The 14,436-nt window shown below is 35.1% G+C and overlaps 1 protein-coding gene across 1 annotated transcript in view; it reads left to right on the top strand.

Annotated features, from left to right (window-relative positions):
* LOC120515268 (short transient receptor potential channel 4-associated protein-like) overlaps nucleotides 1–14,436 on the top strand; it is an 87,735-nt gene that overhangs the window by 45,178 nt on the left and 28,121 nt on the right. The window contains exons 9-11 of the mRNA XM_039736116.1: nucleotides 8,435–8,565; nucleotides 12,571–12,696; nucleotides 14,251–14,309. Coding sequence (XP_039592050.1) covers nucleotides 8,435–8,565; nucleotides 12,571–12,696; nucleotides 14,251–14,309 — 316 coding nt within the window. The remainder of the gene's footprint in view (nucleotides 1–8,434; nucleotides 8,566–12,570; nucleotides 12,697–14,250; nucleotides 14,310–14,436) is intronic.

Below are 14,436 nucleotides of genomic sequence, written 5' to 3' on the forward strand. Positions count from 1 at the left end.
CATACTGTAAGTATTCACAGCCTTTGCCATGAAGCTCAAAATTGAGCTCAGGTGCATCCTGTTTCCCCTGATCATCCTTGAGATGTTTCTGAGAGTCCACCTGTGGTAAATTCAGTTGTTTGGACATGATTTGGAAAGGCACACGCCTGTCTATATAAGGTCCCACAGTTGACAGTTCATGTCAGAGCACAAACCAAGCATGAAGTCAAAGGAGAATTGTCTGTAGACCTCCAAGACAGGATTGTCTCGAGGCACAAATCTGGGGAAGGTTACAGAAAACTTTCTACTGCTTTGAAGGTCCCAATAAGCACAGTGGCCTCCATCATCCGTAAGTGGAAGAAGTTCGAAACCATCAGGGGCCTCATGTATAACGCCGTGCGTAGAACTCGCACTATAACATGGCGTAAGCACAAAAGCTGAAATGTGCTTACGCACAGAAAAATCCAGATGCAGGAATCTGTGCGTACTCCAACTTCCACGTTCTTCCGCTATATAAATCCCGACCAGCGTGAAAACTAACGCTCGTGCACGCGCATTATGTAACGCCCCAAATCCTCCCAGAATTACGCCTATTTGAATATGCAAATCAATATAAATTGCCCTTAAGCGCAGCCTTCTGTGAAAAGACAATGGGAAAAGCACGGGGAAAATATAAGAATTTCAGCGAATACCAAGTGGAGGCAAAGGAAAAACATACTATTTGTTCAAATAAACCGTGGTATAATCAACAAAAGGAAGTTGATCGAGTGACATAGCGTGTTGGAGAAACTTGAAAGCTCACATTCACAAATCGCACAGTGCCGGAAATAAAAAAGAAGTCACATATCAAAGTCGCCGTGAAAAGCCGAGTTGTAAGCCCACTGTCTGAGTGTCATATGAAAGCTTATTAGGGTACAGAGAAAAAAGGCACACAGTGAGGAAAAAGCACGAAATGTCAACTTCAATCTCGACATTTCCACTTTAATCACGTAGTTTATTTTGTCATTAAAGTAGAACATCATAAACTTCATCTTAAAATCGTTTAATTAACCAGTTTCTCAAATCACATCGTAATTAAAGTAGCACGTTAAATGCTTTGTTTTGTATTTGATCTTCTATGTGCTCTATGTGTGTGAATCACTACTTGCTTTTAAACCGGCTCTCTTCCTCCAACTGGACACAGAATCCATTACATTCGTAATATTACAGTTCTCTGAATAACTAAAATACTGAGATGTATACGTGATATCATTTTCATGATGATAGGAGTTAAAGCACGTTATTAAACATGTGTTTCACTTCGATGAAATAATTTATTGCAGCAGTACAATCAGGGGCGGCTCTAGGTTTGTGGTGGCACTGGGCAGAGGAAGAATCAGTGGCCCGTCAGTAAGGTAGCTTATGCACAGTGGATGGCTGCATAGCCGCCTCGTGCTCATGACACAAGCATTTAACTTTTGCGAAATTTGTCGCTGTGTTTTTAGCTGTGTTGTTATTTTCTTTCTGTTTTATATTCAATATATATTGGCGTAGCCGTCACTGCAGTCAGTGCTTTTCTTTCCCAAGTAACCGATCGCCATACAATCAGCGCTGTAATAGACGTTAAGCCATTTGTAAGCTTAGCGCCGATTCTTCAAAACGTTTAAAAAACATTGAAATATCTTCGTAGTACATGTTTAATTATTCTATCCTTAACGACACTCCCAGTGAAGAATATAGATTATTTAAATGAAGTTAAAGTTTTATCTGTATAATTTAATAAACATATTTTGCTGAATTTCACCTTATAAATGATATCGTTTCTGTTTCTGAACCGCGAGGTCCGTACAGGAAAGGCTTTAAAACATTTTGCAGTGGCTGAGACAGCGTGTCCTTGAAGCTGTATACCGATAATTCCCTTTCCGATCAGCTGCTGCTGTGATTCACACTCAGATACAGTGATATAAATACTCTGAGTGGTGCAGTGAGAGAAATATTGAAAAAGATGATCTGCTGTGGCAACTCCTAACAAGAGGAGCTGAAAGAAGAAGAAGAAGAAGAAGTGAGAGTAACAACGCTAAAGCAGTTATGGTATTTGGAATACTATGGCTGTTCCCTCTACCATTATATTGTTACAAGTTAATTACAATCAGATGCATTACACTAATAAACAATATGCGGTTAGTTTCGGTGTATTTATAAAGCCACGTCAGGAAAATAAGGTGTAACCACACAGGAACAGTAGCACTGTTTTGCAGACTGGCGGCACCCAGCGGAGAACTTGCGTACAACAAGGTATGAGGTACCGTGGAAATGTGCGTGGCTTTACGCCAAGTGTAGGTTTTATACATCGCGATTTGAACGTGGAAAAGTTCTTAGGCAACATTTCTGTGCGTACGGACCGTTTATACATGAGGCCCCAGAACTCTTCCTAGAGCTGGCCAGCCATCTAAACTGAGCGATTGGGGGAGAAGGGCTTTAGTCAGGGAGGTGACCAAGAACCCGATGGTCACTCTGTCAGAGCTCCAGAGGTCCTCTGTGGAGAGAGGAGAGCCTTCCAGAAGGACAACCATCTCTGCAGCAATCCACCAATCAGGCCTGTATGGTAGAGTGGCCAGACGGAAGCCACTCCTTAGTAAAAGGCACATGGCACCTTGCCTGGAGTTTGCACCCGAAGGACTCTCAGACCATGAGAAGCAAAATTCTCTTGTCTGATGAGACAAAGATTAAACTCTTTGGTGTGAATGCCAGGCGTCACGTTGGGAGGAAACCAGGTACCGCTCATCACCAGGCCAATACCATCCCTACAGTGAAGCATGGTGGTGGCAGCATCATGCTGTGGGGATCTTTTTTCAGCGGCAGGAACTGGGAGACTAGTCAGGATAAAGGGAAAGATGACTGCAGCAATGTACAGAGACATCCTGGATGAAAACCTGCTCCAGAGCGCTCTTGACCTCAGACTGGGGTGACGGTTCATCTTTCAGCAGGACAACAACCTTAAGCACACAGCCAAGATATCAAAGGAGTGGCTTCAGGTCAACTCTGTGAATGTCCTTGAGTGGCCCAGCCAGAGCCCAGACTTGAATCCGATTGAACATATCTGGAGAGATCTTAAAATGGCTGTGTACCGATGCTTCCCATCCAACCTAAAGGAGCTTTAGAGGTGCTGCAAAGAGGAATTGGCGAAACTGGTCAAGGATAGGTGTGTCAAGCTTGTGGCATCATATTCAAAAAGACTTGAGGCTGTAATTGCTGCCAAAGGTTAATCAACAAAGTATTGAGCAAAGGCTGTGAATACTTATGTACATGTGATTTCTCAATTTTTTTATTTTTAATAAATTTGCAAAAACCTCAAGTAAACTTTTTTCATGTTGTCATTATTGGGTGTTGTGTGTAGAATTCTGAGGAAAAAAATGAATTTAATCCATTTTGGAATAAGGCTGTAACATAACAAAATGTGGAAAAAGTGATGTGCTGTGAATACTTTCCGGATGCACTGTATATGCCTGTAAAAATGTTTGTTCTCTAGACTTCACTTAATGAAACCCCAAACTTTATGGGGGACCTGACCCAGCCTTATTGTTTTGATGTAATCAAGTCTTTATGGCAGGGCTGCCCCCATCCCTAATTGCTTCAATGATAAAGGCACCATGATGATTGGAGTACTATAGTGGGGTTTTGGAGCCATCTATTTGCTTTGGATCCATTTCAGAACCAGGTCCAAAAACTGGCATCAATACCAAAGTCAATATTTTAGTACCAATCCAACACTAGTTTGGAATGATTTTTGTCTTTTCCTGCTGAAGGGGTTTCTTTAATACAATGCAAGTATCTAAGACTGCAGTTGTGCGTTATCATTTTAGTAGCTACATTGTCTGTTTATCAAAGTTCAGAGGCTGACTTTTTCATTTCTGATCCACTCCAATGTTGATATGCCTCTGTACTTGAAGTAATAGTCCAGTGAAATGGGACACTTCTCCCACACTCCGAAAAGGTTTCCTTTTAAAATTTTATGATGCATTACCCATTTACTTTTTTTCAACTTTTAACAATTTGGTTCTTGCTGATGAGGAGCGTTTCCATGGCATAATCCAGTTACCACCCTACTTCTCTTTAGGGGGTAGAATTTCTCAGCCTGTGCTTATTGCAGTAACACTACACTTAAGGTTTGGGTTTTGTTCAGAAAGACTGGTCTTGATTTCATTTGACTACAGTTCTGTAGCAACCTCATGCTTTCTGACAAACACCACATTGGCCTTGAAATGTTTCTGATCAAGTAATGATTTTATTTCTTCCCACCATCATGTAAATGTTAGTTCAGCATTATTAATGATCTCTTAGTGTTGTTAACTGATACACTTTCTTTTAATGTCGGCTTTATGCACACTGTAGCTCCTTGAAAGGGATGGTTTAGCCTCTAACTTGGCTTCCTTGCAAGAGTTCATGGAGGTTTTCCTAAACAGTGTGCAGCCTGCTTTCATTTATTATTGAACCAGCATTACTCAGAATGGTATCCTAACACTTTTGATATTTTTTTTACCTAATTAGTGCATTTTTGCAACTCTATCACTGACTTCATTTTAATACCTTTCCTTTAGATTCACTTTGTGACTAAATTGACTGGAGATTTCATCCAGAAAAATGTGACATTGACTTCAGTGGTGCAAAGGCAGAAGTCAGTGGTAAGGAATTATAAACCTATTAGGTTAATTTGTTTGATGTGGAAACCTCTGTCACAAGAAAAAAGAAACCAGAATTTGGCTGACGGCCTGGTTTCAAATATTTTTTCATTAGATTTTAGGGCTATAAAGGCAGATATTACTTACAGATAGACTGATACATTGATAACCTCTAATAAAATAGATTATTTACCTGTTGTTTGAGTTTAACTATTTTGATATTGGCCCTCACATTGTACTTAAAAACAAAAATTCCAGATCATATTGAGTGCATTCTAACAGTTTGCATTGTTCCATTTTTGCAAACAAAATAAATAATGCAGGAAAAAATCTAAACAAATTAGCAACTACATCCAAAATATAATGAATAAAACAAATACTTTTTTATGAAGCAGGACTCCATGACTTCAGTTAGGTGTTTTCCATGTTTTCATTGGTTCCACATATGAAGCAAAAAGCAACTGAACCACAACTTCATATTTGATTCTAGTAATTGTCAAAAAATGATAAAAAAAATATATAAAAAATAAAAAAAATAATAATGAAAACAGAACTGGAATCAGTCTTTACTTGAATTTTACCATGTTCCTGGCTTTAGTGTTGGAGCTTAGGCAGTTAATACTAATGCAAGTCACATTTCAGCTTTTTAATTTATTGAAGACCTTTGTTGACAAAGAACTAGGTTTGGCTTTATTTTATTTTTTGAGTATATGAGTTTGCAGTAAAAAACAGAGGTACAAACAAGATATCTAAGGGTCATTTGTAATTCAGCAACGTTTGACAACTTTGAAAGGGCTTGAATACTACTGTAATAAAGATTGTGATTTTTCTTTTTACGGCCATTAACTGAAATATACTACATCTAGTCTGTCAGTGTACATAAAGGATAACAGCTTAACCAACTGAGCTTCTTTTGCAAGTTACTTTATTCATTTTTTGCTCTCTAAATATATATGAAACTGAATTTTATATTGCAAAAGAAGATATATATTTTTTTTTCAGCCTCACAGTTTTTTCAGTCTAACTCGATTTACCCTGAATTAAACATTTTGCTTAATTGACAATTAACTTAAATTTGATTAGATTTGGGAAATTTATGTTTGTTGGGCTGAGTTATCCTGGTGGCGTTAGGCACAAAGCAAGAGCTTGTTCTGGATGGTGTGTGAATCCATTTTAGGGCCCATTTCTACTTACATACACATACACCTAGCCAAGTCAAGTTTAAGATCTGCCAATTAAGTCATTCAGGTTCCTAGTGACTTTGTGTTTGGTTTTGTTCAAATAATTTGTTAAAAAAAAAATTCCCACTGTGTAACAACAAATGGGGTGTTTATAATCTTGACTGGATTTCAGCATAGGGATTATAACGAATGATATGTCATGAACTACCTGATCTACTATCTTATGTCACTGACATTTTTAGCCCTTTGTTTTCATGCCAAACTAATTATAGGATTGAAAAAAAATAGAACGCGCAGTAACATTAGACTGTAAATTATAATAGTCGGCTTACAAGATCTAACAAATGCTGGTGTAGTGCTGAGTCATTTAATGTACACTAATGCAGCAGGTAACTCTCTTCAACTGATTGGGCTTGCTACTTCTGACAAAATGATGTAAAATATTCAGCAGCTTGATGTAGACTTATGATGGTCTAAAAGTTCTACCAGTGCTTCTGTCTCAAATTCTGAATTGTTCAATGAAGTAAAATGAATATTAACCATTTGAAATCAGAGGGCTATCCTCTATTACAAACACATCTTGCCTTATGCTGTCACAGAGGGTATAGCAAGATTCTCATTATTGACTGATTTGTACTCTAGGTACCTAACAGGTATCCCGAAGGGTGTGAAAACGCTCCTTACTATTAGCCCCAGGACCTTTTTAATGATCCAATTGTGACAAATTTAAATACAGCTGTATACAGTACATAGATTACTGGCTGTAGTCAACTAAAGATGTATGACTCTGTAAAGGACAGAATTGCACCTCAAAGCAACCCTAAAGGTTAAATGGATGTTTTTGACAGGTAAACTAATTGGTAGAGTCTAAATTAGGATTGAAAACAATATTTGAGAATATAATATTAATGTAGAAATTCAGTTAATATTTGATAGTGATTTTGTGTACAATGGAAAAATACCATGCAATCAACATTATATCATCCTTTAAAAATCATCTCTTTGTTAATATATTCTCTTCCAAGATGTCAACTGTTTATATATTGTGGTAGAAGAGTGATATGTGTACTTCTGTACAACAAATTTTTGCAAATAAATGTTGCTGTAGAAAGTTCCAGGTATACCTCCACCCTGTATATAAAGGTGGGCTATAGGTTTTCCTATAATAAAAATCAGTTTGGGAGGTTGCCCCTTCCACAGTTTTTTCAGTTTTGAATATCTTCTTTGCATCCTTTTGTAGTTACACAACTATTTAAAGAAGTTACTGAATTGAAAATAGCGGTCACATTCACTAAATGGTTGTCTAGTAGATACAAGTTTTCAGGTACAATCTTTTGAAACAGATATACTTTACTATATGTAATCCATGATTAGGAGTTTAATTCAAAATCATGAAGATAAAAAAAAAATAATGAATATGCGGACTTCTCTGAGATACATTTAACATCAAAGTAAACTCTGAGAAATAAGATTAGGAAAGAAAAAAGAAAGGCAGACCTGCTGCCAGCACCGAACTATCAAATATTAAGCAATGTCTGATCCACTTAAGTTTTTAAATTTAACAAATGTACCATATATGTAATTTTTACATGATTTGATGGGATATGAAGCACATAGTTTCCAGTTCACCGGCTGTACTTTATTTTTATTTTTTTGTACCTCATTCCTGAGAAATGACTATTATATAAAGATAAAGGCAAGAGTAAGAAAGCCTTTTAAATACACAAATACAGATGTTCAATTAAAACATTACTTGAGACATGCACTGACTTGCTCTGTTATGTTTATATATTCCTTTTTCTTAAATTGAATTATTGAATAATGGATTGGTGCACACTGGCATGAATGTGTAAAAACATGTATGCACACTGCATTAACTTTTATGCTTTTGTTAATTTACAGTTGATTGAAAACTAACATCATATTCTGTAATTTGAGTCACTGTACCTTTGTATTTTAATGTGTGAAAGGTTTACACATCATCCTTTTTTCTGGGGGATTGTAATTGTCATGCAACTTGAGCACACAATTTTGTTTTTGTCACTGGATGCATAAGCAAGAGAAGTTTGGTTTGAAAATTAACAGTGCAAAATAAAAACAAATCCGAAGCCCAAACATACTGCTGGATTTGAACCAAAGCCATCTACCTAATCACAAAAGCCCCTTGATATGCTTGCTGTGCAAAAAGAAAGAAGCAAACCTGTAGCCCGATCAAGAGGCAAATTGACAAATCTAAATCTTTAACCTTGAATAAAGAAGGTTGAATTAATGAGATAGAATGTGCATGAATTTCAGGGACATTTATTTTGCACTGCTTTTGATGCATTTTTGAAAGATTCCTGAATTGCAGGAGATTCTGCCTGGAATGGTTGCCAGTGCTTTGCTATCTTGAACTGGCCTAAGCGGGTAAAAACAAAAAAAAAAGATCATTGATGGAAAAATGTAATTCACAATTTCTTATCTTTTGTGCAAAGTGTTTTAATAAATGTTTACAATGGTGAATTATCCTGATCAGATTGACAATTGCCTTTCCCTCCAATTCACCGTAAAGTTACTGTCATATCATGAAAGTATTAATATTGATTGAAAGTTAAATTATCTTTGTTGTTGTTACAGAAACAGTAGATGAAAGTACCTTGATGAACAGACGCCTCCCACAATCCATGAAAATCGTTCATGAAATAATGTACAAGGTGGAAGTGTTGTATGTTCTCTGTGTTTTGCTAATGGGTCGCCAGAGAAACCAGGTGAGTTAAATTAAGTTTTTTTTTGTTTTAGTACCTGTGAGCATATTTAAAAAAAAAAAACACATATATATATATATATATATATATATATATATATATATATATATATATATATATATATATATATATATATATATATATATATATATATATATATATATATATATATATACACACACACACACACACGCACACAAATATTTATTTATTCTCATTCCTTATTAGTGGACCAGACTACCTCAATATGCAGAGGAGATTCTGCAGGCAGGTAAATGTAGAAATCCATCCGAAGACTTAACTCTTCCTCCTTTTTTAGCAACACTGAATAAAAAGCCTGCAAAACTACTATGTTGGTCAGTTTTGAAATCGACTCTATAGGGTCCCAAGTTGTTTTAATTCCTACCCGTGGAGAAACTACAATCTACACGCCAGCAGACAGCTGGCCTCCATTTTAATGGAAAGAAACATGACTCTTGTCTAGATACGATAGACTGGTCCTCACAGTCTCTTCTAGGTATCTTTCTTGATGTTTGCATAACCTCTAAAGTAGAGCTTACAAGGTGAATTGGTAGTACAGTTTAAAGTACGAAACCCACCATTTTATAGAGCTAAACGTTTAGTATTGTTAGTTAAGCATATATTCACAAACAACAAATATTCACCCCTGCATATCCAAATGAGCATACACATGGGTGTCAGTGAACCTGACACAAATGTTTAAATGTAAAATATTAATTTTGTTTTTAGAAGCACATAAAAGTAAAATATGCAGCTTTTCAGTTTTTGCAAACACAATATAAACATACAGAGGGTTTCCATTTGACCAAAAAAAAAAAGTCTGAAACCATCCACCTGACTCTAAGCAGAAAGGCACAGCTTTTAGTGCTCATGTTCTGTTAACTGTTGGCTTTCTTCAGCGATGTGACCTTCAAAATCAATTGGAAGAGTAATAATAAGCAAATTGTAATCAATGACCTGGAAACTAGTGCAGATTATATTATGGGCATGTACAGTGTTTTCAAATACAGGTGTGTACATCAGGTAGTACATGAATCACCAACTACAGTATATAGTCTTTTTTTTTTTTTTCTTCCCTGAAGCCCTAACTGTTTTCAGGAAGAGAACTGGAAATGCAGCCAAATTGTCTAATTTATGATTTTCATTTAGGCTGCATTTGTTTTCTTAAAGTATGCAGGTTTTTGTTTGCACTGACTTAGTGAATGTATTTAGAGACGGACAGTTCTGTTTTCCAAGAGGATAAAAGTGCCTAGTAATATTTTTGGTGTTCAAATATAATGTCCCAAAGAGTTGCACACAGCTTTATCCAAGATTCTAGGATGAGGAACCTTTTCGTTTTTGTATTCAGACTATAACATCATCAATCCACACTGTAGAAGATGCAGTTAATCTTACTTTAAAGAATAAGTGAAACAATTTGATAATGTACTGATGACAAAACTGGTGCCAAGTGGAATATTTGTAAGAGCTAGAGAAATGTTTTCGATTTACTGTACTTTTAATCTTGTATGTAGGAGAGAGTTAAAAGTTATTTCTTGGATATTTAGTAATAAATATATCTGTTAAAAAATTGTTTGCCTTTTAAATAAATTCATGATATCTTATAAGAGAAAATTATTCCGCTTTCTGAAGTATTTGTGTGTTATTGCTTATCTTCATATGCTTTCATTAGTTCTGTTTCTGTCATCTGTAAATCCTAAAATTGATAACAAAAGTAGAATTTTTTGCTTCAAGTTGGCAAAAAAAATTCTCCCTTTTTATAAGCAGCTAGTTTTTGGACCCATGATCTTTTATTGATCCTTGTAAAAGTGATGTCACATTAAGCGATCTAGTCAGTGGGTATTTCAGAATTACCCATTGTAGTGTCTGATTTCATTGGTTGACCATGTTGATTTAAATGATTGATGGAGCTGTTCTGTATGATGGGTTAAAAGCTGCAGCAAGTTCAACTGCAGTCTCTTAACACCCGAACCCCCTACCCCACCATCACCTTTTTTCTCCTTAATTTTTCAAGTCTGTTGTGTTACGTAAAACATGAGATATCAGACTGATGAGCTTCTCCTCTGTTTGTGAGGTCTAAAGCCCACATGTTCCATATTCCTCATCACTGCATTATATGCATTGCATTTCTGAATGAATATTTGTTGGTTGTCAGCTCTCATGCACACAGAGCACATCCCCTAACAACTAAACACAAAATCCAACTTGTTAGATTTTATCTCAGCAAGTTGAAGACTAGTTGGAGTGAGTTGCTGGGTATGTCAGGCCATGCAAATGGCTTTACAGAAGTGTGTTCTCTCCAACTCAGAAAGATTATGTAAATGAAGACAACTGAAATTCGCTGGAAACGTTATGTAATGTGACATAGCCTCAAAGCTTTTCTAAATTGTTTCTAGTTGTTCTGCATTATCTAAGTGAGTGTAATGCAGTTTAGCACTGAAACCTCAAAAGATTCTTCCTTCACATCTTCCAAATTTTGGGCTGCTTGTGAGTCATAGGTGATTTTTATTTACTGTAGCTGTGCCATCTTGTGATGCTTGTTACATTCAAGGACTGCCTTCCTTTCTGTTTCTTATTTTCCCTCTTCACTAAACAGAATTGTGTTTTTTTTTTTTTTTTGCACAACCAAACTCTCTTATAGTTTATTAGATACCTGTGCCATTCAGAGAATTTTATGAAGTAAACATACAAGCATGTAGTAGCAGTCGAGCATGGTGGAGAAGAAAATATTAATCGCCTACATACAATAATTGTGTATTTGCAAGTAGTATATGATTTTGTTTGTAAGTGGAATTAAACATATTCATTAAATTACATTTGACCTTATCATGCCAGAATTGTTTATGTTCTTTTAAACTGTCCTTACATGACATTACTGTGCCTTTAGTAGACCCAAACAGTGGAAGTCTACTCGTCTACACATGGAGTTTGTTCTTAAAATAGGTAATGTAGTGAGGGAACTTTAATTCTTTAACTGCCCAGCAAGAACCAGATTACCTATGGCAAAATCGCTAGACTCATCCTGTAATGTTGTAGAGTGGAGTACATGCTTTAACATGCAAAAAGGAGCACCTAAATCTAAAATAATCAACTTTGAGGCTAGAATTAAAATGTAAAATTATATTTACATTTTAATATTTAAAATCTAGTTAGTTTTTGTGTTCTAATAACAATGAGCAATAGAAATAACACCAACTAGTCATATAGTTCTTGCAACTTACTGACACCATATCCATATGATGCACTTCAGCCCAATTAAAAAAATGCAAAAGATATATTTTCATTTCTTAATGCCTTAGTGGTGTAGGTCTCTCTTAAAATCTTTAAAAAAAAACAAACAAACAAACAAAGCAGCTTAATTTACTAAAACTATGCAATGGTATCATCTGCATACTGTCTTTAATACTCTTTATAAAGTCGTATTATAATAAGTGTTAATTGTTACATTTTTTGGATAAACTTCCATTATTATTGGAATATGTAGACAAAGCCATCCATGATTTTCAGTTTATGCACACTTCACAATTGAAAAAAAATCTCATTTTAATATATATTTAGTAAAGATTTTAATATTAAACATTTATATTAATCTTATCTGAGTTATGCATAAATCAGTAAATTAATCCTTTCTTACTAAATAGATTGTTTATAAATATAGTAGTTTTTAGTTGAGCTTTAAACATACATACAGTAATAGTATAGCATACATCAATATTTTAATCTCTGGCTCTGTTATGTTCATTGACAATACTAGTTTGTTTTTGTGTATGAACTTCAGATTTTTATATTTAAAAGCAAAGAATGCTGTACACATGTAGAAATAACAAAAGTTTCATATACCATTAATTAGGTTATGACATTATAACTTGTACGTTAATTTATGCACCTGACAATCTTGTGAGCTGTACTATATTTGTAAAAGCAAATTGCTTAGTCATTCCACAAAGTTGCTTGCTATTATGCAATTTTTTATTTTATTTCTTATAGGTTCACAAAATGCTTGCTGAGTTTAAGCTTATTCCTGGCCTGAATAGTCTCTTTGAAAAGCTTATCTGGAGAAAACAGACAAACCATGTCTTGCATGGACAAAATCAAAGCTGTGATTGCAGTCCGGTAAGAGCCAAGTCTTAAAAGTTTGCAAAAACTAAAACCACACAACTCAAGATCAAATGTGACTAATGTAGGTGTTTATATCTTTGTCTACAGTTAGTGTTCTGCTATACCAGTCAACTATCTCTATTCTTAATATGGGAATTGATTTAAGCTCTTCTCTTGAAAAATTGTGCTATATTTATCTATATCTGTAGTTAGAAATCCACAAAGAGAGAAGATGAGTCACATTATCTTAAAATAGTTTTTTATTCCTAATCTTTCAACCCCTACTAGGAGTCATCAGAGGAAAATGATTAGACAAACAGGAGTCAAAGGCAAATGAGGAAGGGGTGGATTAATTAATGCCCTCCGAACCCCATCTTATTAAACCCCCCCTTACACCTACCTACCTCCCCCTCCTCACTCACTATATATTGCCTTTGAGTCCTGTATGTCTAATCATTTTCCTCTGATAATGAGTCCTGGGAGGGATTGAAAGCCTAGGTAACTCATCTTCTCCCTTTGTGGATTTCTAGCTGCAAACATTCAAACCATTTCACAGACCTTTGCTTCTATATATACTCTATATATTGCTGATGTTTCTTTCAAGCATATCTAAAAGATCCAGTATGTTGTATGAATTCTTTAAACATACTAAGAAAGTTAGAAAATAGTTGTTTTTTTATAATGAAAGAAACCTTTTCAACAGATTAACCTAGTTATACTCTTTTTGGCACTGCTCTGTTGCACATGTCTCTCTAAATTAAAACTGTACAGAAGTATGAATATGTAAAGAAAAAGCTATAACATGTCAAAACTCATCGATCAATATATGACCAGAGAGCATTGCTGTTCTATTGATGTACAGTATTGTATGCATTTTTGTACTATGGTCTCTTTTATGGGCAAATCCTGCCAAACTGGTAACTTTTGATTATAGCCATCCTTGCTTCCCCGTAACCCTGATCTCAGGATCTACCTACTAAAATGTGTCCCTTATTAGTGATTGATTTCTGCTTTGTTATCATAAAGGTGTTGGTTCTTTTACCAGTAAATATTTAAAAATGTCACCTTGCCAGCTCTGAAATGATGCATTTGTTGTCCTTTCACACGTTTGGTTGCCTTGAAAATAAGTGTTTTATTTTTGTTGAATTTATGAATTTTGAATTGTTTATTTTAATACATTAAAAGAAAAAAGTTTTTGATACAAAATACTTATGTATATATAATTATCCAGATTAATTGGGATATTTCTATGCTTAAAAAAACAACCTACGACTCAGATATATAGGTGATTATATAAAATTTAGAAAAGGGTCATCCCTCTCTTTGGCCTGTGCACTGGTTCCTCATTATTACCTCCAGTATAACCAAATTGTTGATATAGTTTTATGTGTAATCAACTGAAGGACTGGTTTTCACCTTCTACCGCCCTGGGTGTACAGTGTCTTAGTGTGTATTTTATATATTGAGAAGTAATGTCTTCAATGTATATTTTTATATTTGCATTCTTGAACAAAAATGTGTTTTTTTATTTTTTTTATTTTTAATAGTTCTAATTTTGTCTTATGCCAGGATATTTCCTTAAAAATTCAGTTCCTTAGACTGCTTCAGAGCTTCAGTGACCATCATGAGTAAGTAATGTAACATATGCAACTGGTGCAAATAACTACCAGATTTTTAATTCAATTTTAGAAATAAAAGAGCGATGTCTGTTTGTCACAGCTCATTCCCATATTTATAATAAGATGATTTTTGTTT

This window comes from Polypterus senegalus, chromosome 14 (genome assembly GCF_016835505.1).
Source record: "Polypterus senegalus isolate Bchr_013 chromosome 14, ASM1683550v1, whole genome shotgun sequence".
NCBI lineage: Eukaryota > Metazoa > Chordata > Cladistia > Polypteriformes > Polypteridae > Polypterus > Polypterus senegalus.